Source organism: Rhineura floridana, chromosome 6 (genome assembly GCF_030035675.1).
Source record: "Rhineura floridana isolate rRhiFlo1 chromosome 6, rRhiFlo1.hap2, whole genome shotgun sequence".
Classification (NCBI taxonomy): domain Eukaryota; kingdom Metazoa; phylum Chordata; class Lepidosauria; order Squamata; family Rhineuridae; genus Rhineura; species Rhineura floridana.
In genome coordinates, this window is record NC_084485.1 from 50,707,512 (window position 1) to 50,729,592 (window position 22,081).

The following is a 22,081-nucleotide window of genomic DNA, read 5'->3' on the forward strand; positions in this document are numbered from 1 at the left end:
AGATGTGTTCCATGGTGATAAACCAGCTTTCAAGAAATATTTGATTTACTATGACTAGTAGTTTAGCAGTTCTGCTAGTGTGGTATCAGTGTCATTGTGTTCATTTTGATAGACCACTCTTGTAGGCTTATCTATGTTATTTCCAGGCACGACAGGTGATGGAGAGAGAATTCAACAACCTGCTTGCCTTGGGCACTGATAGGAGGCTAGATGATGTGAGTACAAAGTACTATCCTCTCTCTAAATCATGCTGGGAATTTGAGAAATGTTGGGCCCATACTGTTGGCTAAGAAATTGATGAAGCAAATAGAGTATTGGAAATAGGACTGACATTGCAGTTATTGTCTGTGAAAGAACACTAAGTGTTGAGACTGTGTTTAGGCAATGAGGGTGGTAAGCATCCAAGATAAAACAGGAGAAAAAAGAGGGGGGAGACCCCAAGATGCTAAAAAAAAGGGCTCCATGGTCATTATTTAGTTGCACAGAATTAGTGCAGAAACTCCATGCACATTTATGCAGACATAATTGGTGAAGATATACTTTTTAGACCTGCTCATCCCCTGACAAAGGCCAAGTCATTGAGTGGCCAAAACGCGTTGGGCTTTCTTTTGTAATAAAACTTATTTGGATTTTCATTTCAAGAATCCCCTTTTTTTAGCATCTTGGGGTCTCCCCCCTCTTTTTTCTCCTGAGATTCTGTTTAGGAAAAACACAACTGTGTATGCTAAGCAATAGAGATTTCAGTTTGCAGACAGATACGGAATCCCCTATACATAAATGTCAGGTGTGAGGAGAAGAGCTGGAACGCAGGCTGTGTCCTCATTTCTTAGGGGAGGAAAGAGTAGTGTTGGCAAAACTTGTGCTGTTTACTTTTTTAAAAAAATATCCGAGGGAATTCTGTTTGCCGTACACTGGGGCATTGACTCCAACAAACTTGTTCTTTACTTTAGGAAATATAATACCAACCCTGAGTGGATGTTCCTCTTTTAGTTTAGCACAAACCTTTTTCAATTGAATAAGACTAAACTAAAATCTGAGCAGCCACGTGGTTGCATAAATTTTAAACTCATCCCACTAGTGAAAATGGTGCAAGTATGTTAGCAGACAAAACCTCAGCCTATGGACTATATGAAATCTACTCCCCAAGAAGTAGTAGGAATTATATTTTTTCATGCTGCTCTGGGAATGCAGAATGTGGGTTGAGGTGGAATTGTTTGTCACTTTTGTCGATTTTACATCAGCTTTCGACCTCATTGACAGAGAACGACTGTGGCAAAAGCTATCCGTTTCAAATATAGGCGGTTATTTTGGCTGATTCAAATGCTCCATACAAATACTTCACTCCGGGTCAGGCTGAGTGCCAATGGCCTCCTTTCGGACTCTGTGCAAACTAATAGAGGAGTCCGACAGGGTTGTCTTTTGGCCCCATTTCTTCTTAATTTTTATATCAATAATATTGTCGCAGAATTGTCGGGCCCTGAGTACTTTCCTCCCTCGATCTTAAATGACAAGCTCTCGGTGTTACTCTATGCCGATGATTTAGCTCTGTTGTCCATCACTCAAATTGGCATGAGGAGACTGTTAAGACAACTAGGAAGGTTTTGTGATAAGGAACATCTATTAATTAACCATTCCAAAACTAATGTTGTTGTATTTGGGGAAAAAAACAAATCCCATGTCTGGAAATTAAAGGACAAATGTATTAAGCAGAAACGCAGTTATAGATATCTGGGCCTCACTCTTAACACCAAACTCACATGGAACCCTCACTTTGAATCAATTAGATTGAAAGCCCTCCACTTGACTTGGCTCCTACTTCGATTCTTTAAATCTAAAGGAGGTAGTTTGATTCCGCCTGCCATTGAGGTGTTCCAAAGGAAAATAATTCCGATGCTCCTATATGTGGCGGAGATTTGGTGCTATGCCAATATTTCCATCTTAGAGAAAGTACAAAAAAATTTTCTTCGTTATATGTTGGCAACTCCAAAAGGCACTCCCATCGCTTTTATGAGGATAGAGACAGGCACTGTCCCTTTAGAAGCCATGGCCCATGTGGCTTTAGCTGGGTATTGGCTAAGATTGGTGGGTATGACAGATTCGCCCCTCCCAAAAAAATGTTTGACCTACAAGCCTCCACGCAGTCCTCCTTTTCTTGTTGGTACTCCATCTTCAAAACTACTTTTGTTATGGAGCAATATTTCATTCATCTAAATGCACCACTGCTGAGAAGAGCCTTTACGGCTCTGCGTTTTCAATCAATGCCTACAGCGGTGCTTGAAGGGAGATACGCCAAAATTCCAACTTACCTTCACCTGTGCATCTGTAAATCTGGCCCGGTGGAGGATATCGTACATTATCTCCTGAATTGTCCCCTGTATAAAGAGCCGAGGGCCAAATTCCTTTCCCCTATTATTTGTTCTTTGTCAAGTAGGCCTCTTTTGGAACAAATTAGTGTTCTATTAGCTGGTAGAGATATGTTCCTAACCGAGCAAGTGGCAAACTTTGCCCTTGCCGCAGGTAAAATCAGGTCCAAGTATCAAAAGCAAGTCATACCTTAGGCCCTCCAGTAATTCTGCTGTGAATCTGAGTCTGGAACAACTATTTTAGCTGTAGATTAATCACCGATTCTGGTTTTTAGGATTACCATGGCTATACAGCCTTTGGTTTTAATGGTTTAATAATTTGTCGTATTGTAATTTTTGTATGTAATTGTGAGTTTGCATTCTATTGTGGCGGCCAATGGCCATGAGCAATAAAGCTATTCTACAATGCCTAGATTGTTTCCAGAGCTATGGAAGAGGTGTTCACATAGGAAAATAGGGCCAACTTCTGAAAAGTGTGTGTCTGGGTTAGAAAATTAGAATATTAATCCTGAGAGATTTCTGCTGAATGCTGAGCTCTTTGTTCTACTTGACCCCATATATGAAAAGGAGACTGAAGACCTATTCAAGCAACTATGTTGAGCTGATTTGTGCCATGTTCAATATTGAGGTATAGCACTGAAAGATTTTTTCACCCAATTCCTAGCTTGCAGCGCAATCCATTTGTTACTATACAATCATTTAACCCTCTTTCAGAATTTTTGCAATAATGTTGTCTATGTGGGTTGAGGTGGATATATAATGAAGCAGTTGCATAAGTTTATCTTCATGCCAATTTGGTTGTGAAGGTTGGCCCTGAGAGAGTCTTAGTCAGTACTGGCCCATCTAGACAGGGCACACTGAACAAATTAAGAACAGATATATACACCTTGAATTAGTATGTGGAAGACTAATTATGGGAAACAAAATATGTACCTTGGAGACTGAGGTTATATCCTGTTTTCTCCTGGCTTAGAGTCCTGGGGAGGTCTGTTTTGACACCAGGGTACTCACTGGTAGCATGGAGGCCACATCTCAAAGAGCAGGGTTGGGGTATGGAAAGTTTGGTAGTCCAGTCAGGATGAGTACTGCCAGGTCCCAATGAGGGCGGCAGGACAGAGCAAAAGTCAGTTTGTAGGTAACTTGGACTGCTCACAGTGGTCAGTACTGGCTAGGAGGCATGTCTCAGAGGCATGTCTTATGAAGTCTGGCTGGCCTGAACCACCTATTGACCCCACCCCATCTGAGGGACTGTTTGTCCATGCTGTTCAGACTTTGCTGCCCTCCCTCTAGCACAGGAGGCCTCTTGAATCCCTTTCCCTTCTACAAATGACAGGACTTTCTGTTTCTCCCTGATGAAGACCTACCTGATCACTCTGCCTAGTACGAGATATATAATCTTCCCTTTCCTTACAGGGTGATGACAAGACTTTTCGGCGAACCCCCTCCTGGCGAAAGCGTTTCCGTCCCCGAGACTGTCACAGCATCAGCATGCTCAGTGGATCAGCAGAGACGCTCCCAGCAGGGTTCCGAGTGACCTCCTTGGTGCCCCTGCCACCTCCTTCAGCGCCACCGAAGAAAATGCCACCAGAAGGTAAGGTCCAACTTTGCTTATGTTCATGAGAGATGAATTAGACCATCTCAAACCATCAGGTGTCTGTCTGGATGCTGCATGGTGTGCCTCTGCTGCTAAGAAGCCAAACACTCTGCTTTCCTGAATAAGATCATAACTACTAATTGGACCTCTAGCATGGATCACTTGTCTAGGAAACATGAGAACCTTACTTTTGGTTCTTGTACTCTCTGCATGTGATGCTGGTGTCAGAGTTTAGATATGGACAGAAAATTCTAGGAACAATTAATGTCCCATATGTTCTTCTTGCTGAGATATCCATGTCTGAATTCCATGCATAGGATTTGCTTAGATCCTTTAGCTCAAGGATGCAGTTGCAAAACAGTTTGCTCCTTTATATTTTTATATTTACTGATGGGTTGTTAACAAATCTGGAAAAATGGATCTGACCCGAGCCCTTGCAAATTGAGTGTGCTATCTGTGATATCCAGTGAATATCACCCCCGCTCAAATGACTTAGTAACTCGTCTCCCTTCAGTATGTCCATGAGTAGAATGAGTGGCTATTTTAGACTCCCATCTATTTAATCACTAAATGGTCTGAAATTGTCCTCTGTTATTGAGCTCTGAAGCCATATACACCTGATGCTAGGATACTACACTTCTGTGCCTTTTTAGCGGCATTAGCTATTACTTTTTTATTGGCTAACTAGGGGCTGCTTTCCCTGCTTGCTTCACTCACACACCCTGCCTCAAACACGCACACCAGGCACCCCCAAACACGCACTTGAACACACAAATGCACACACACACACACACACACACAGACCTTTTCTCTCTCACTCACATGCACATGTGACTTCGTGAGGGCTTACACTTTTATTGGTATACTAGGGAGGCAGAGCTCCCCTGTGTGCTTCGCCCACCAATCCCCCACCCAAACATACACACACCCCAGGCACCACCACCACCACCACCCTCTCTCTCTCTCCCTCCCTCTCTCTCTCTCCCTCCCTCTCTCTCTCTCCCTCCCTCTCTCTCCCTCCCTCCCTCTCCCTCTCCCCCCTACCCCAAACATATACACCCCAGGCACTCCTAAACACACAGGCACTCAGAAACTGTTCCTCTTCCCCGGGAGCTCACAAACCTTACTGGCCTCCCACCTGCCCAGCCCATCATGACGCTGCCTCAGGCACTTACCAGCCTTCTGCCCTCCCCTGGCCTAGAGCAAAGCCGCTGCCCCACTTAGGCTGCTTACTAGCCTTGCTCTGAGGCTGCCGTTGCCTTGCCACCACTGTGTGAGCTACTTACCTGCCTCCCCTCCTCCAGCCTTGAGCCCAGCTCAGCCTGTCTGCCTGACTTTTGCCTTGAGCCCAGTGTGGCTACAGTTCACCTCTTATCTCCCTTTGCCTACTGCTGCTACTAACACCACCTAGATGGGCAGCTGAAGCATTCATGTTGCAATTCACTCACTTCAGCCATCTGCCTTGCCAAGCTAGGCAGTTAGTCAGCAGGTAACAAAGGGTTTAATGGTGCACTTTGCATGAGAACTCTGACGTCACTAATTGCATGCTTTTATGTGTTACTGAATGGTTTGCAGTTGGTGCATCTGGGTCCCAAAGGCTGGAGACATCCACAGTTCGTACATACTCCTGCTGAGATTAAGTTTCCAATGGGACCATTGGCCCAGGCCCCAGGTAAGTTTAGAAATTAGGGCAGAGCAGCTATAATCTCAGTAGACTAGAGAACTTCCAGAAGCTAATAGAGGAAACCAAAATTCTGCCACTCCATCTTGGGCTTCTAAAGACAACTTCTGTTGTCTGTCTTAATTCATTTGCAGGGAAGCTCCTTATTTGGTGGTTCAATCTTCTGTGTGAGAAGTGTGGGAAACAGAATCAGGACAAAGGAAGCTGCATGGGGGTTGTTCCATGTGTGAACTGCAGGATCTACATTGCTCCTATAATTTCTTTTAGCCCAGAGGACTTGACACAGTTCTCACGTGGCTGATGGGGGACAGCTTTATTCATTCAACAACCCTAGTTTTAGAAACAACAAATAATGGCTTGGCACTATAAAGATTAGCTGTGTCTTGGACTTTGTAGGAACAGATGCCAGCTCAGCAGTGACTTCTAGCATGTGGTGTTAAGTGATTCCTCAGTGCACACGAAACAGCCAGTTCTGTTTTGGTGTCCTTTCTCTATAGGGCAATAATGCACAGGTTCATTTTTCTTCAGTGATTTTGTAATCCAACATTTAGATAAACCAGCAAAGATGAGTGGACAAAGTCATTGTGCCTGAGCTCCAATTCCAAATTTCTTCCCTTCACTGTGCATTGATAACATAATGTTGAAGGTACACATGACTTAAATGTCTTTGATTCAGCAGAGAACCATCAGCTGTGTGGTGCAGCAACAGTAGTGTTGGGGTATGGTATGGAAAGCCTATCTGAATACCTGCTCAGCTATGAAGCTCTCTGTGTGACTTTGGGCAAGTCACTCTTCCTCACGCTAATCTACCTTACAGGTTTACAGTGAAGCTGAAATGTCTCTCTGAGTTGCTTGGAAGAAAGGAAGGATAGAAATATAAAATGAATACATAGTTGGATTGATGGTATATAACAGAACGTCTTGGATCTTGCCTACATGCAAGAAAAACCAGCCTATCAGATACATCTATCCATTAGGGATGGGCAACTTGTGGCTCTGCAAATGTTGTTGAACTCTAATTTCCATGGCCAACAGTCAGGGATAATGAGAGTTGTAGTCCAACACTATCTGCAGAGCCACAGGTTGCCTACACATGAATTTTAGGTCCATGTATTCTGCTTGGCCATCAAACTGTTCTTTTAAAAGGAGCTTCATTTTCACAAGACTGCTTCACTTCTAAAAAAAAAGGCTATACTCCAAGATGGGTTTCATAACTAAGGTGTTTGTAGACAGAGCCCATTTGCTAGCAGAGAAATTGCTACAGTTGAGCCCTTGATATTTTCTCCTTTTCTGGGTTATTACAGAAGCTGTTTTCTGCATAGTAGGAAACTTTCCAGTTTGGTTACATGCTGTGAGTTCACCCTCACTAAAGTTATTCAAGGGATTGAAGTGTTGACAAAATCTTAATATGTCATAGTAACAAAGAGTAAGGAGCAGGAATGTGCTGAATAGGGGCTGGGTAGGCATCTATAGAAATAAAGATGACAGCTGTTGGATAAAGATAGCAAAGTTTGCCCCTTTCTCCCCAAGGCAACATTGGTACTGAAGCTTCCAGTGATAAGAACAGACTTGGCCTTATTCATTGTGGGTTCCAGAGTCAAAATCCAAGGATTAACTGTGATTGTGCTTGTGTCTAGCATTCCTTCTGCCATTTCTGTGCTGATCCGTGTGGACTCTCAATCTGTGCTAAAGGCTGGTGAATAGCCATTTTCCAGCTCCAGGATTCTGGGGGTTTTCAAGCAAGGCAGCTATAGTGAGATCTCCTAATGTGGCAGAGGTGGGGTGTGCAAACTGCAGGTTCTGTGACCTCCTTAGATGCTCCATGCAATTGAGAATGGTGACTTCTTGGAGCAATGAGCCCTTCTGCTGGTGTTGGGGCTCTATTGAATGCCCAGTCTTCCACCCTTTGAAGCTGGCCCTGGTGATTAGTAATGGAGGCAGCAAAGCTGGAGTGAAAAGCTGACAGCCCTTCCTAATATTCATTTGAAATACAATAGATCTTTTTCCTGCCTCTTTTGGTTTGGCAAGTATGATTCCCTTTGGCTAGTCAGGGAATGAGACAGTATTGTAAACAGTGTCATCTGCCAAGTTTGCAGACAATCCTAGCTGCTGTAGTAGAGCAAAGTTAGATTGCTAGATGAATATGAGACCACAGGTGTAGGGCAGATTTGCCTCAGAATAATACCCTTTATCTTTAATGTAGTCTCTCTGCCTTTTTGTTTTGCAGCACATTCCCACTACTTGTACGGTTATACATTGGCTGCTTTCCGAGAGTAGGCCAGAGACCAGATTGTGCCTGCTTCTTGACTCCAAAGAACAGAAGCTTACAGGCCAACCACTTCAGGCCACACGGCCAAAAGAACACTCTTCCTCCTGCTTGTACACAACCCCTGATTTCCTGTTTGGTGTCCTTCAACCCCAGTTATATCTGTGGCTTTTCCATTTATCCCTCCCAATTCCCTTGGCTTTAGACACACTCTCACTGAGAAAGAGAACAGGCTTCTCTCTCCCCACTGTGTGTCATGCAGTGATGTAGGTCTGGTAAGACATGGCGGCACCTTAATGCTGGTGTGCAGCAGTCTCTGCACCATTATCTGCCTGTGGCTCATTGTGCCAACATGCCTGAGAGCAGCATTAGCTGCTTGTTTCCACCCTACAGCTCGGACCCAATAAGACAATCGCTAAGGAGACAAAGCAATGAGATAATGGGTGACCCCAGCTCAGAACGTTCCCTCAGGCACTGCAAGTATTTCTGCTGGGACTGCCCGCCATGCTACAGGTTACAGGGAACTTCTACCAATAGACATTATTGGTTTTCAGATATGAAAGGACCAGGGCTGGAAAGAAGAGAGTAGCTACCGAGCAAGTTTGTATGTCTTCCAGGTCCCTTGTCACGTATGGAATTTAATTTGATGCTGGGATTACAAGTGATGCCCTCACAACTCTGTGGGGTACACAGTAAATGCTCTCTCTTTCCCTTGTAGGCAAACAGAAAGTCTCCCCTTTCTTCTCTTTGCATTTACAGATAGCCTGTGATCCAGAAAGGTTCCTAGCTGTTACTGTTTCTTCCTTCTAGGGTAGGATCCGTTTGTCTCCTCATGCTGCCTTTTGCCTTGTGTGGCCCTCTTATTACTGACGTGGTATTTCTTGGTGGCTGGAATGCCCTATACTCATACCGTGCTATTTCAAAGTGCAATATCCAAGAGACTGTACAGTTGCAATGTCTTTTTGGTGTACGACTTGCCTAATACAGTATTAAATATTTTTTTAATTTAAAGAGTAAGTGATCCCTTTATATCAACAACCTCTTTCTTTTGTCATATTATTGGTGCTGCATGGATTCCAAACCCTGCAAAGAAGTCAGGAATGGGTGTATGTGTGTTCCAATAAATCGGATTTTAAAGCAAGGCTTGATGGATTCATAATTCTCTTCTGCATTAATACAGATTTTCTCAGCACAACTACAACTAGCTTAGAGTCGCATGGCTGTAATTTGAAGCAACCCTTTGACAGGACACAGTTCTAGTGCTTGTAGTAACTGGTAGCATGTTAACCAAATCTGGTCTGATGATGGTAGTTAACTTGCCCACCAGTTGACTGCACCCTTCTAGTGGCCCAATGGGGCAGTTTAACACTATTTGACCTTATGACTGGAAGGGATGAGAAGGAAGGAGAAACACAAAGGTTGTGCTATCCACCTGTTGACTGCAGTCTCCCTACCTGAATGACACATGCCAACTGGAAACTTTCAGGCCCAGTCATCTAGGAGTCCCCTGGCAGGCCAAGTGAGTGAAGATGCGAGTGTGTGACAACTTGATACCTTGCCTTATACTGTGCTCTAGGCTGGATCCATTACTTCCTTACCACTGGCTTTGGCAAACAGCTGTTCTGATGGGTCCCAAGTGGACACATCTGCATTGGGGCTCCTGCCTTATGTTTCAAGGGCATGTGTGTGCAGAATGTTTTTGGAGTTTTGGATGTGCTAATTTCTTTTTTTTTTCCAGATTACACAAGCTGCACACTGCTTGTGCTGATCTTACATGGATCCTGCAGCAGTACGTACACACAGACTAGGGCAGTTGTTCCCTAGATGTCCAATACCTGAAGCACACCTCTTTTGAATATGGAGGCACACTTCACTCTCATGCACAAAAATATTTATTTGTAGAATGTGAAGTGATTATGAGTGAAAATTACCCTCTACCTCTGCATGAATTCCTGTTTTGGGCATGCCTCCTGATTGCTTTGATCTCCTCCTTTCCAATAGCTCAATGACTACTAGTTATGATAGCAACAACTACCTCTAGGATCAGAGGCAATATGTCTCTGATCCAGTTGCTAGGTAATAACAGCAGAATGTTCCTGCTCTCATGCCCTGCTTACAGGTTTCCCATAGGCATCCAGTGTGGGGTAGTGGTTAGGGTGTTGTACTAAGACCTGGGAGCCCAGGGTTCAAATCTCCACTCAGCCATAAAGCCCATTGGATGACCTTGGGCCAGTCTCAGTCTCTCAGCTACACCTACCTCACAGGCTAGAAAGGGAGAGGAAAGAGAACCACATATACCACCTTGAGCTTCTTGGAGGAAAGGTGGGATATAAATGTAATAATAAATAAAATAAAACAAATAAATCTGATTGGCCATTGTGGGAAACAGGATGCTGGACTTGATAGGCCTTTGATCTGAACCAGCAAGGCTCTTCTTAATGTTCTTACAATTCATACATAGATGCAACAGACAGACTAATTTTGTTGCCTCTTACACTGGCCAATTGCATTCAATGTGGAGATACGCAGAATTATCAGTCCCAACAGAGGCTGAGGTATCAAGAAGTGCAGCAGACAGGTACCTTTATAAACGGATTACATTGGGCTCTCAGAAGCATATTGTTTTTCAATTACTGCACGTGGGAGAACAATAGGATCAGAGGGGGTGATGGAGTGCATTTTGGTAGAAAAATGCACATGGCCACTCCCCACCTGCCCCTTAGCCAATCACTACTTCCCACCTTGAACTCAGGAAACTCCTATGCATTTAGGGCCTCAAAAAACATTGCATTTGAACTAACCATTATTCACAATCAGGCTTGATAATGCCCCTGGAAAACCATTTCCTTGGCTCTTCCATATCCTTGCTTGAAAATATAGTAACTCGGACCCTTCTCGTCTCTTTGGAATGTGGAAGTTGTATCCAACTAAGGTTTACTCAGAGTAGACCCATGGAAATTTATTTAGCTTAAGTCTATTATGTCCATTATTTTCAGTGGGACAATGACTAACATTCGATATAACCCTAAATTTTTTAAATCAAGGGCCTGGTGGTGACTGAAATGCCTGTTATACAAATGACTTTTCAGGACCAATGATTCCTAAGAATTTAATTTTATGAATGTAGAGGAACAAAAAATCCAGACTGGTTGATGGCAGAGGGGAAATTTCTATAGACCTGCTGAGCAGTTTACATCCTTTATCCATGATAGTGGGACACTTGATAGATCCTCTTAGATGGATTTAAAAGAGGATTAGACAAATTCATGGAGAAAAAGGCTATCAGTGGCTACTAGCCATGATGGCTATGCTTAGCCTCTATAGGTGAAGGCAGTATGCTTCCAAATACCAGTTGCTGGGCAACTGGTTGGCCACTGTGAGAACAGGATGCTGGACTAGATGGGTCATTGGCCTAATCCAGCACGTGCTCATATTCTGATGTCAGCTTGGTGTCTGATGCTTAGAATACATCTTTATAGTCCCTTTGATGTTGCCCAGCAAGCTTTGCTTTGGTAGAATGAATAACAGGAGGCATCAGCTATAGTAGAAAAGGGGAGGAGACTTCAAAGGTGTACAGAAGATGACATATTGTCCAAAAATTGTTTGAATATTAAAACTTCCTTGGGAGTTACTTTGAATCAAACTTTCTAAAGGGAACCAAAACTGTCTTCCACACAAGCTCAAGAAAAAGTTCAAACAAAAACTCCTTTATTTTTTTTTTAAAAAAAAGAAATCTCACAATAAGTTAGCAAAAATACAAAAAATGGCAACTCCACACAGTAGAAAAGACTTCAGTGGCAGAATTTTATATGGCTTCTGGGCCTGGAAATTGCAAACTGCCAAAAGAAGTTGGTCAGACAGTATTTTTAAAGTAAAAAAAATACACACACTTGCACACACCCACATTTTTCTTTTTTAAAAAAGACCATTGGCCCCCAAAAGAAACAAAACTTCTACAAATAGAAAAAGAAAGAAGGCCACACTGGAATCCTTCCTTAACAGGCAACTCACCCTTAATTAGTGTTCCCAATAATACATCAGAATACTTTGATCAGCTAATTCCATCCCAATTTCCAGAGGAAATGAGATCCATAAGCTATCAATAAAGTCACAATCTCCACCTTTCTGGAAACCAGGCAAACATACAAATTACTACCCCCCCCCCCCAATAAGCTTGCCTCTGAGTTGGGAGAAAAAACACTATTCAGGTGTATGGAATTGGATAAGTGGCTTCAGTGGTTAAAGTCTATGGCTTTGTGGCTTGGGAAATAAACCATCATCCAGTGTTAGTCAGGAAGGAAAACTTTTCCCCATTTGGAACATCAGCCAGTGTTAATGAGGAGAGGAACTTTTTGTAATTGTAAAGTCCTAGTAACATGTTTCTTCTACCCTACGATCTGCTGGTGTGGTGACTTAAAAAACAACACAGAGATGAACATCTTTGTCTACAACCTCAGTTCTGAGCCCTCTCTTCTTGGAACGCAACAGCCACATCCTCTACAGCAATACTGTCCACAATTGAAGACAGCGAGTGAAGATTGTGGTCTTCAGAAGAATCATCACTCAGCAAATGATCTGTGGAGAACAAGAGAGTGACCTTAAGCATGTGGCTTTCTTTGAGAATTGGGTTGCTGCTGATCAAGGAATAGGGAATCCTAGGCAAAAATAAAGGCACAAACTATTTGTGGAACCTAGCTTAGTATTCTCTCTTTCTTTGAAATATGTCCCTCCACCTTCCCTTCATACTGAAGTGCTAATGATACTTGATTGCAGGCTAAAGCACTGCACCCATTCTGTATACTCAGACATCCATTGCAACTAACACCATACTGTTTTTACAAGGAGGGATTATGTTCCAATTCATTTGAATTTCATCTGACTTCAAATTGCAGAGGTAACTTCATCTGTATGATGGTGGGAATTCAAGAATTACTGTGTTGGACAGTAGTGAACCAACACTACTGAAAATATAAAGATCCATAAATAAGGACACAGATTGCATATTATCAATTGATTTATATTTTACAAATCTTAGATATTTTTTAAAAAATGTGCTTTATTCAATTTCAATTTTAATATTTTTAATTTTAATACAAGTTGCAGAAAATCCTCTGAACTTAAGCAAAGTGTTTATCTTACAACCCACTTGGCAGAACAATACTTAATAAAAGTGGTAATTGTTTGAAAAGAAAGACATTCACAGCCCTTTAAATTGTTCCTGTTTTGTCACTGGCACAGAAATTAGAATTAATATATTACCAACATTAGTGTAGAGAAATGTTTTATGCAGAGTGAACTAAATACTCTTGGCCTCTTACTTTCCCAGCATTTTTTCAGTGCCTCAAATAAAATGACAAATAACTTTATTAGCATGACGAAGTATCCAAATGCTGCCTATGTGGACTGCGTTCTTCGGTACTATCCATTCTCTCAGATCCTAGGTCTTAGAGACCCTGCATCACATCACATCAGAAGTAGAAATGTGTAGAGAAACTAGGCTTTCTCTGTTATGCCCTACAGAGGGATTCCTTACCTGGAGAGGCCCAGATGCCCCCCTCCTTGATGGCATTCCACTGCTTGGTTTTTTTTTAAAAAAAGGGACTTGTCTAATTGTGTTGCTGACAGGTCTGTTGATACTTTTGCATAGCTTTAGTTATCTCGAAACATTCTTACTGCTATTGTTGGTAGATACCATGAAGGTTCTTCAGAATTATATTGGATATTTTAATATGGGACAGACAGGTTCCCAAAATATCTGCACTATCAGGAGGAATTACTGCTTCTGTCTCTTGTACCTGATCGCTGCTAGACAGGAGAGGATGAACAGGATTTGATATGTGAAATTACCACTGAACTTACCTAGCCTGTTGGGTCCTAAAGTGGCTGGGGAGAAAAGTCTCCCAATTTTTATATAATCAAGACTGTTAAAAAAAATTGTAGTGCTCATGATATCTAACATTACCATGTTTATATTTGAGGACAATAAGCAAATAGCACACCCACTCTCCTGTACATCCATCTTCACCCCCCACTTGTAAAATCTATGTGTATGTTTAATTTGAATGTGTATTATTTTAAGTTCCAGCCACAATATCAGCTTGTACCTTTCTAATTAAATGGTCTCTTGATTCTGATTTTTTAAATTGAAGATGGGTTCACCTGTCTTTTTATAGCGTTGACAATGAGATTCAGTTTAGAGATTTTGAGATGAGACTTTTTTAATAGACTGGGGGAATTTTACATTAGAGGTCAGCTGCTCACACAGCTACAATTAATCTTAGATGGTTTGGGGACAATTTGGTTAAATGTTCACCAAATACAATATTTTGTTTCTAACATGATGAGTAGCTCATAGGCATCCGAATCACCCTTTTTGAATCAGTCATATTGGATGCTGATGAAGAATCTAGGGGATCAGTATCCAGAATATACACAACATTTGTGGAGGCAATAATGGGGACTTTGGAGGGATTAAAGATAGTTTGGGGGAAATAATTTGGGAGGAACCAACTCCAAACCAGTAGGAAAGCTGGTGGGTAATGAAGCCAATGAAAATTTTGACGGTGCAAAAATATTGCATAGATGGTATTATATTCCTGTTCATGTAGCACACATGCAGAGAAATCTGTCTCTAAGCTATTGGAAAGGACTTATATGCATCTTTGGTGGGAATGTCCACAGGACCGGTAGAGAATTTCTGAAATAGTGCTACGAGAAATGTCTAAAATTATAGGGCAAATGATTGTGAAAACTCCAAAATGGATGCTGCTTTCTGTGCTTGAAGAAAACACTCATCCATGAGTCCAAAAGAACCAGTACACTTTATATTGGTTGGGGCTAGACTTGTTTTTACACAAAACTGGGAAAGTCTGTGGAGTTGTCAATAGATTGTTGGTGCAGTAAGCTTTGGAAGATAATAGCAGCAGCCAGAGAAGCTTACTGAAAAAAAATATGTGTGATCAAAGGGCTAGCAAAAGCAGAATATTTCACTATGTAGCATGTCATTTTTTTCTTACACTACAAAAACTATTACAATGGGGCCACCAACCCTAAAAAGTACATTTCAGCTGGAAAAGGTAATAGTGAGCAAGGTCACAAATTGAAATTACTAGTTAATGTATAGGTTGGTATGTGTGGGGTCAGCAATATAATCTGCAGTTCCTGGTGTTGGCAAGAAGAGACTGGGAAAGGACTTTGTTGTCTTTGTAACAAAAGCAAAAAGATGTGATGTTATTTTGCTGTTAAACTGTTTGCTCTTTATAGTTTTATATTGTAAAGTTCTTCAAGCTGAATAAACAGAGAGCTTGAACTGGTGGTGTTTTGTAATGATTGTTTTCCAGCTCTGCATTCATTTGTTAATATTCTTGTCCATATCCTGTCTTCTCTAATCTATTGATATAAGTAAAATGGGAAATAGGGCTTATAATGTAGGGAAATCACTGAAGAGATTAAAATGTTTCAGTGGTGCCTAACACAGTCACATTTATTTCCTTATATTTATAAACCCAGCCTTCATCATATTGATCCCAGGACATATTGATCACATGTTGCTCTACCATTAACATGTGTGATTATTTCATAACCAGTCTGGAGGGCCCCAGTGTGGTATGAAAAGGTATGGGATTTTAGCAGAAAATTAGAGGATATGCACTGATTGGAAACGAAACAGTATGACAGCCCCCAAAATTTTACAGTCACAAATAGTATTGAAAGTGGGATTGTGTATGACCATCCCAATAGCATCCTAAGCACAAACCAGCATGTATATGCAATAGAAAGGATGTCTGGAGGGGCCCCTAGAGTAGAGGTCTGCTTTCACCAGGTTTGCAACTGCTTCCCAGTTAGGAAACTCAGAAATGTAATCACAGCATGTAGTTTTTCTACCTCTAACCCCTTGGAAACAGGCATAAGGGACTCATGTACTTGAAAGGGGTAGAGCAGAAGAGTGGGAGTGATGATGCTGGCTGATGATGAGGTGGAACTTTGCCTCCAAATAATAATTGGATCGAACTCTGAGTTCCCAGAGGACAATGTGCCCTGCTTACCTCCAGGATGAGTACTGAACTCTAGTTGGGTGCTCCACTCTGGGCTACATGAGGTGCTGCTGGTTCCATGGTCACTAGTCACCTGAAATTAGAAGATGGAGGCATTTAGGGCTGTTTATATTTAAAGCTCTCCACTATGAATGTACTCTTGCATTTTCCACTTTATTGGCTCACACAGTTCTTCTCCCCCACACATCCCCTTATATATTATTTGGGCAGGAATGGTCTCTCATCTGTTCAGATATTTCACCTTCTGTTAATTAAAATACTGACAAAATCCCAAAGGCAGTGAAATCATGTAAAGAGGATCCCACTGGGATTTAGATTGGAGGGTGGGTGGGATCATATAACACTAAGCATGGTCTTATACAGTCCTTTTTGTTTCTGACAGGTAGTGCTGTTGGAGCAGGTGAACATATACTGTAATTCTATCATAATGCAGTTCAATGTTTTTCGACAGCGAACAAAGGGACAAATTATCTGAAGCCCAGCACCATCTGGGAAAGGTATTTGATGGGTGCTAGATGTTTGAATATTTGACATGATTGCTTCCTGTGCACAGTCAGGTTGCACTGCGGTTGGAAGTGTCATCTAAAGATGAGCCAGGCAAGATCTCCTACAAGTAACAGTGGTTTAGTAACACATAAGCACAAGTGTGACAGGAACTGCAGGGCGGATTCTGCTCATATCACTTACAGCCTGGGGCCACTTGAGAGTACTAGGTTGATTCTGTCACAGGGTGGTATATGTGGCTGTGCAATTGCACCACAATCATGTACCTAAACCCAGCCATTTTAGTGCATCATTTTATTTGCTGTACCTCTCTGAAGAAGTTAATGCTTCACTGAATCCAAAAGGATTCACGTTTTCCCCTTGCAGTTAATCACATTGAACTGATGATTTAGTTTGATCACATGGTACTGATGTTTCCACCATTCTTTTTCCTTTGTCTGAATGTGTGTGTCTGCATAATTAAAGAAAAAGTGCCTTAAAAGTATGTTTGAACTAAAGTCTTGCAAACTTGAATCCAGTGCCAGTAGTGCAATAACCTATCACCACTCAATGACAATGGGTGTGTAGTCATGCTGTGTGCATACATGGGGTAGGGGTAGCATGCAGCTGTTCGTTACTCTTTTTAAAAATCAGTCTGGATGAGCATTCCAGGGCTAGCTTTGTGCTATATGGGAGCATGCAGCCTACAAAAACACAAGGACTGCTGAAATGATAAGGTAGCTGGAAAAAGGAGAAGTAGCCATGCTGTGCTTTGGACTTAAAAAGAAAATAAACTAGTTCTAATAGATAAGTGCTTCATCTGCTTCAACAGAACCAGTGGGCAAGCTTACAAAATGAGACAGGTATGAAAGGGGAAGTTATGTTGATTCTCACAAAATATCCTACACAATAGCCAACTCATGCCTGGGTATTTTCACCACTTCATTCCTTGAACTGATCAAAATAAGAGAGCATAAGAAGTGGAGAACTTCCCAGGTATGAGACATAACAAATCCTCCAATGCTGGTAAACAGAAGTGCAACTATAGTATGTATGTAACTAATTAACAGCTGAACATTTCTTGGGCTAAAAACTGCCCATGCAAAACACTGGGTTTCTTAAAGACCAGGAGGCAGACAATATAAAGTAAATGGGGTATTTCCAGTAAAAATTTAGGGCTATGATGTTTTTAAAAAATCTGTTAAATATTGCCAAAGACCTCAACACGTCTTTAGTCCTTTCTTTCCAAAACACATTTTAATTTTTTAATAGATTTTATTTCTTTTCAAGTTGACTACACCAAAATAAAATGTACAGTAAAATAATATAAACAGTTAATAAAATTGAAAAGTTTATATTATTATTTATAAAGAACCATTCATCAAAGACAGACATCAAACAAGCCTTATACATTTATACAATACTACTATTTTACTCATTTTGCCTACTTACTAAAAATGTCTCATCATACAACTAAAAAATAATCAAAACTAAGTTGAGATTGTGGGAGGTAGTAATTCTCTTGACAATACTGTATAAAGGGAGACAAGTCTTCTGAACCCCATTTTTAATTGATCAAAATACTTGTTACTGGTCAACACAAAGGAAGAGGAGGATCAGAGCAAGTTGCAACCAGCCCTGAAGATTGTTTTCAGTCAGCAGCTAGTGTGAAATAGTTTGCCGAAGACAGTATGAACAATTCCTTTCCCACATTTCATTTCTTTTTCAACAGTCCTCCTGATTTTCGTCTTTTAATGCCAAGAAAATCATGAAACAAACTTACTGGCAAGATCTTTATCCCAAAAGGATGCTCTGCAAGGTAGAGTTCTACTGATGCTAGGCAAGTCCCTCTGCTGCAGGGAAACCTCGTAAGAGGAACCTAGAATGCTTTTCAGGCATTTGTTCATCTTTTAATTAAGTAGTCTTTCCATTTGGGCTATAGGTCCATTGTACCCAAATGCCCTTACGCACCTTTACATGGAGATATCCAGTAACCCATCTGAACTCAACAGGTGTCCAGCTCTCAAGCTCTCTCCCCCCACCCCCAATACTTTCTCATTGGGACATATACTAGAACTTGCTTTTGAATTGCCATCTGTTGAATAAAATTCTGTATGGTGGTCATTTTGCTTACAAGGTTTGTGCCAATCATTGTCCTGCTAATCATGCCCATCAGGAAGAACTTCTGCATAGGTGATAAAGGGAACAACCTATAGATATCAAAAGTGTCTATTGCACATTTCTTCATTGTACAATCCACTTAATCACCCAGGCTTTGATGACCACAGTTTATTGCACTCTTTTTAAATTCATGTGCTCAATAAATTTAAGTGGGAGTTAGCAAGGTAGTCACAACTGGATTTGTGGAGAAACACAATGCAGAAATGTCATATATTCTGAAAGGTCGCCCACTAATACTCCATGTTGGGAGCATGAAGGCTGCAAAACAATTTCATAGACATTATATAACTATGCTAAAATAACTTTTGGAATTTGGAAAGGAAAAATCCTCCAGGCCATGCTGACTTCTCTGTGTCGGTTCTCAGGGTGGCTTTACAGTTGCCTTAGGCTGCAGAAATGGTGATAACACATCAGGAAACAGGGTGCATCCTATTCCCTGCTATCATAAAATATGCAGGATAGGTATGGTGTAGGAGCCAATAACTGAAACCAAAAAAGCTGCCATTCAACTTGGAACTTTGGAACATATTGCTGGATGCTATTGGGGAAGGCCCGTAGCTCAGTGGCACAGCATCTAGGTCCCAGGTTCAATCCCTGGCATCTCCAGGTAAGGCTGGGAGAGACCTCTGCTTAAAAGCCTGGAGAGCAGTTGCCAGTCAGTGTAGACAGTATTGCGCTGGATGGACCAAAGGTCTGACTTGGTATAAGGTAGTTTCCTATGTTCCTTTGCCCATGGGCCAAACTTGTTACTTAGTAAGAGTGGCCGGTACAGTCACATTTGACCCCTACACAGCACACACATTTGGTGTGTGTGCTGTGTAGCAACACTTGACACTTCCAGACAGCTTGTACCCTTCCCCTGTCACTTACCACTGGCTGGGTGCTGGTGTTACAGTAGCGCAGTTCCCGCTGGTCCCTCTCCTGTTGATTGAGGGTACTGAGCAGAGCTTGCAAGCGTTCAATGTATTGGATGGCACTGCGCAGGATTTCCACCTTGGGAAGCCGCTGATTTGGGTTCAATAAAGTGCTCCGTTTCAGAGCTTCAAAGGCCTCATTTACTTTCTTCAGCCTGCGCTTTTCCCTCAAGGTGGCAGCCCGGCGCCTGTCGATGGAGACGCTTTTCCTCTTGCATACCTTGCATGCCCAGGGCAGACACTGGCCAGGACTGTGGTCTGGCAGGACTGAGGCCTTCTCCTCTATGACAGCCCTGCCCTCGGGGCAAAGTGTCATAGCTGTTCGGTCTTGATAGGCTGTCTGCTCATAGCCATGTACGCGGGGGCTCAGGTAGTTTTCCCCATCATAAAACCGCTGGTCTGTAAAAAAGTAAGGGTTGGTCTCTAGGAGTTCCATGGCAAGCGTCTGGCAAAGCTGAGCCTGTGTTGGGGAGTGAAACTCCGGCTCTTCACACCAACTGCTTGGTGGCATTTAAACCCCGTGCGGGCATTAAATCACAGAGATAAATATAGCAAACCTCCAGGAAACCTGAGCTTGCCCTAAGCTGCTGCTTCGCATCAAAACTTGTCCATCTGATTTCATGTACTCTCCCTGTGGGGATTAGTCTGCTGGTTGGGGTAGTGCTGTGGCTGAAGTGGGGAGCGGGGGGGGGAGTTGGCATGTGCTCCAGAGCAGTCCAGCCGCCTCTCAAACAACGGCCCCATTGGATTTATTTTCACTTGCTCTCCTACAATGATCTTGATGATCAGTCGGCTCCCTGATCTGGCAGCTCCGAGCGGCATTCCTGCCTCATCTGCTCCTTTCAGTTACTGCTCCCTGCCAGCCCCAAGGCCTCCCAGCTCTTCTGGAAGCAGCAGTGGAGGGACAGACACAAAGGCAGGTCCAATTCTGCTCCTGAATTGAAGAGCCATTCCCCTTCCAACACCTTGACTTCTGCTTCAGCCCAGATGGCACCATTATAGCTGCATCACCTGTTTATGGGTAGAAAGGCTGTGCCTTCAACACAGCAGCATGCGTGGCAAAAAGTCAACAGGTGACGCTTTTTCCAGCACTGCTGGAGAAGCTTCACCGGTTGGTTTTCTGCCTTGCGAGTGACTGTGAGTGGTTGCCATAGAGGTGGCAACACTAATAATGTCACCTGGGCCAAAGCTGAAGCTTGAGGTGCCTCTGCCCATTGGAAAAAGGTAGCCAGCAGCCCTAGGCCAGAAATCATTAACGCCCTTGTCACCTCCAGGTTAGATTACTGTAATGTTCCCTATGTGGGGCTGCCCAGAAACTTCAACTGGTCCTGGATATGCCTGCCAGATTTGAAGCATATTAATCCTTTATCAATTATATTGCTTATCAGATTTGATTCTGGACTCAGTTCAAGGTGCTGATGTTGACTTTTAAATGGTAATGTACAGTAATACCTCAATTAACAAATCCTCTAGGAAAGAAGCTCCTTTTAACGAAGCCTTTTTTGGGTGGGTGGCGCACACTCTGACAGTCAGAATGTGGCTCCTTGTCTACTGGATTGCGGCTGTTGCAGGTCGCTCTCTAATGCATGGCTGAAATGGCACTCCTTGCCAGGTGGTGCAGGCATCTCTACAGTAAACAGAGCATCTGCTCGAGTATAGGGGAGGATGGCAGAGAGAGACCAAGCAGAGGGTGGTGGTGGTGGCTGGCTCTTGCCTGCCTGCTCAAGAGTACAGAGACGGGAACTGTGCTCAAAGCCTTAGATTGCTATAGCAAGATGCTTCATGATAAAAGAAAAAAGGCAAGGCAGGCATCTCTGGATATATTTTGCAAGATGTCGTCAAGTGGTCTGTATGCAAGGCTTACCTGACCTGGTTGTTTCATTTCAAACATGCGTATTGTTAGTTTCTGAATAAAAAATGTGCTGAAATATGTTGAACTGCTCTACTTTTTTAAGGGTTAGGAACCTATCCCTATTCTTTCCATGTCATTCCTACCTCTGGTATCAAAGTTTCTGTTAAAGAAGTAATGTCCAGGAATGCATGAACTTCGTTAAACTGAGGTATTACTGTAGTGGCAAATTCAGAAGTGTAGAGTCACTTCATCACAGTTGCAGCTGTACCTTTCCCCCTTTTTTTCTTGTGATGCTGAGTTGCGAAACAGATCCTCGTTAATGTCTTCTCCCACAACAACAGATGCCCCTACAAGCCAATCAGCGCAAAAGGAGGGGTGTTAGCTTCTGAGAAGAATCTTCTCAGTGGCTGACTTGCTTCCTTTCACTCTGATTGGCTCCAATCAGCAGGAAAGGACAAGAAAGCAAGTTAGAAGCCTCTTTTCAGGAGCTAACATACTCCCCTTTCATGATTATTGGCTTGGGTCACTGGAGACAGAGGGACCCTGCACCCCAAAAAGTAAGGGGTCTAAGACACCCCGAGACCACAAACGATTACACCCCTGCTTTTAAAGCCCCAAACAGCCTTGGATTAGAGTGTCTTTTAGAACACCTTCTCCTGTATTAACCTGCTGAATCCTCTTCCCAAACCTCCC

The 22,081-nt window shown here is 42.5% G+C and overlaps 2 protein-coding genes across 9 annotated transcripts in view; one reads left to right on the forward strand and one right to left on the reverse strand.

Annotated features, from left to right (window-relative positions):
• Positions 1-9,046, forward strand: part of PPFIA4 (PTPRF interacting protein alpha 4) — a 175,864-nt gene extending 166,818 nt beyond the window's left edge. For 6 of the 8 annotated variants that reach the window (XM_061631803.1, XM_061631809.1, XM_061631804.1 and 3 more), the window contains 4 exons: positions 147-215; positions 3,777-3,954; positions 5,533-5,629; positions 7,866-9,046. In XM_061631803.1, coding sequence (XP_061487787.1) covers positions 147-215; positions 3,777-3,954; positions 5,533-5,591 — 306 coding nt within the window. In that variant the 3' untranslated portion in view covers positions 5,592-5,629; positions 7,866-9,046. The remainder of the gene's footprint in view (positions 1-146; positions 216-3,776; positions 3,955-5,532; positions 5,630-7,865) is intronic. The other 2 variants (XM_061631808.1, XM_061631810.1) reach the window with 1 other exon arrangement.
• Positions 9,047-11,601: 2,555 nt separating this feature from the next.
• MYOG (myogenin) lies at positions 11,602-20,047 on the reverse strand. The gene is made up of 3 exons (XM_061630338.1): positions 19,493-20,047; positions 15,950-16,031; positions 11,602-12,479 (listed from the first exon to the last, which is right to left on the reverse strand). Exons 1-3 carry the CDS (start codon positions 20,045-20,047, stop codon positions 12,358-12,360), a joined length of 759 nt encoding a protein of 252 aa, XP_061486322.1. The 3' UTR covers positions 11,602-12,357.
• Positions 20,048-22,081: the final 2,034 nt, after the last annotated feature.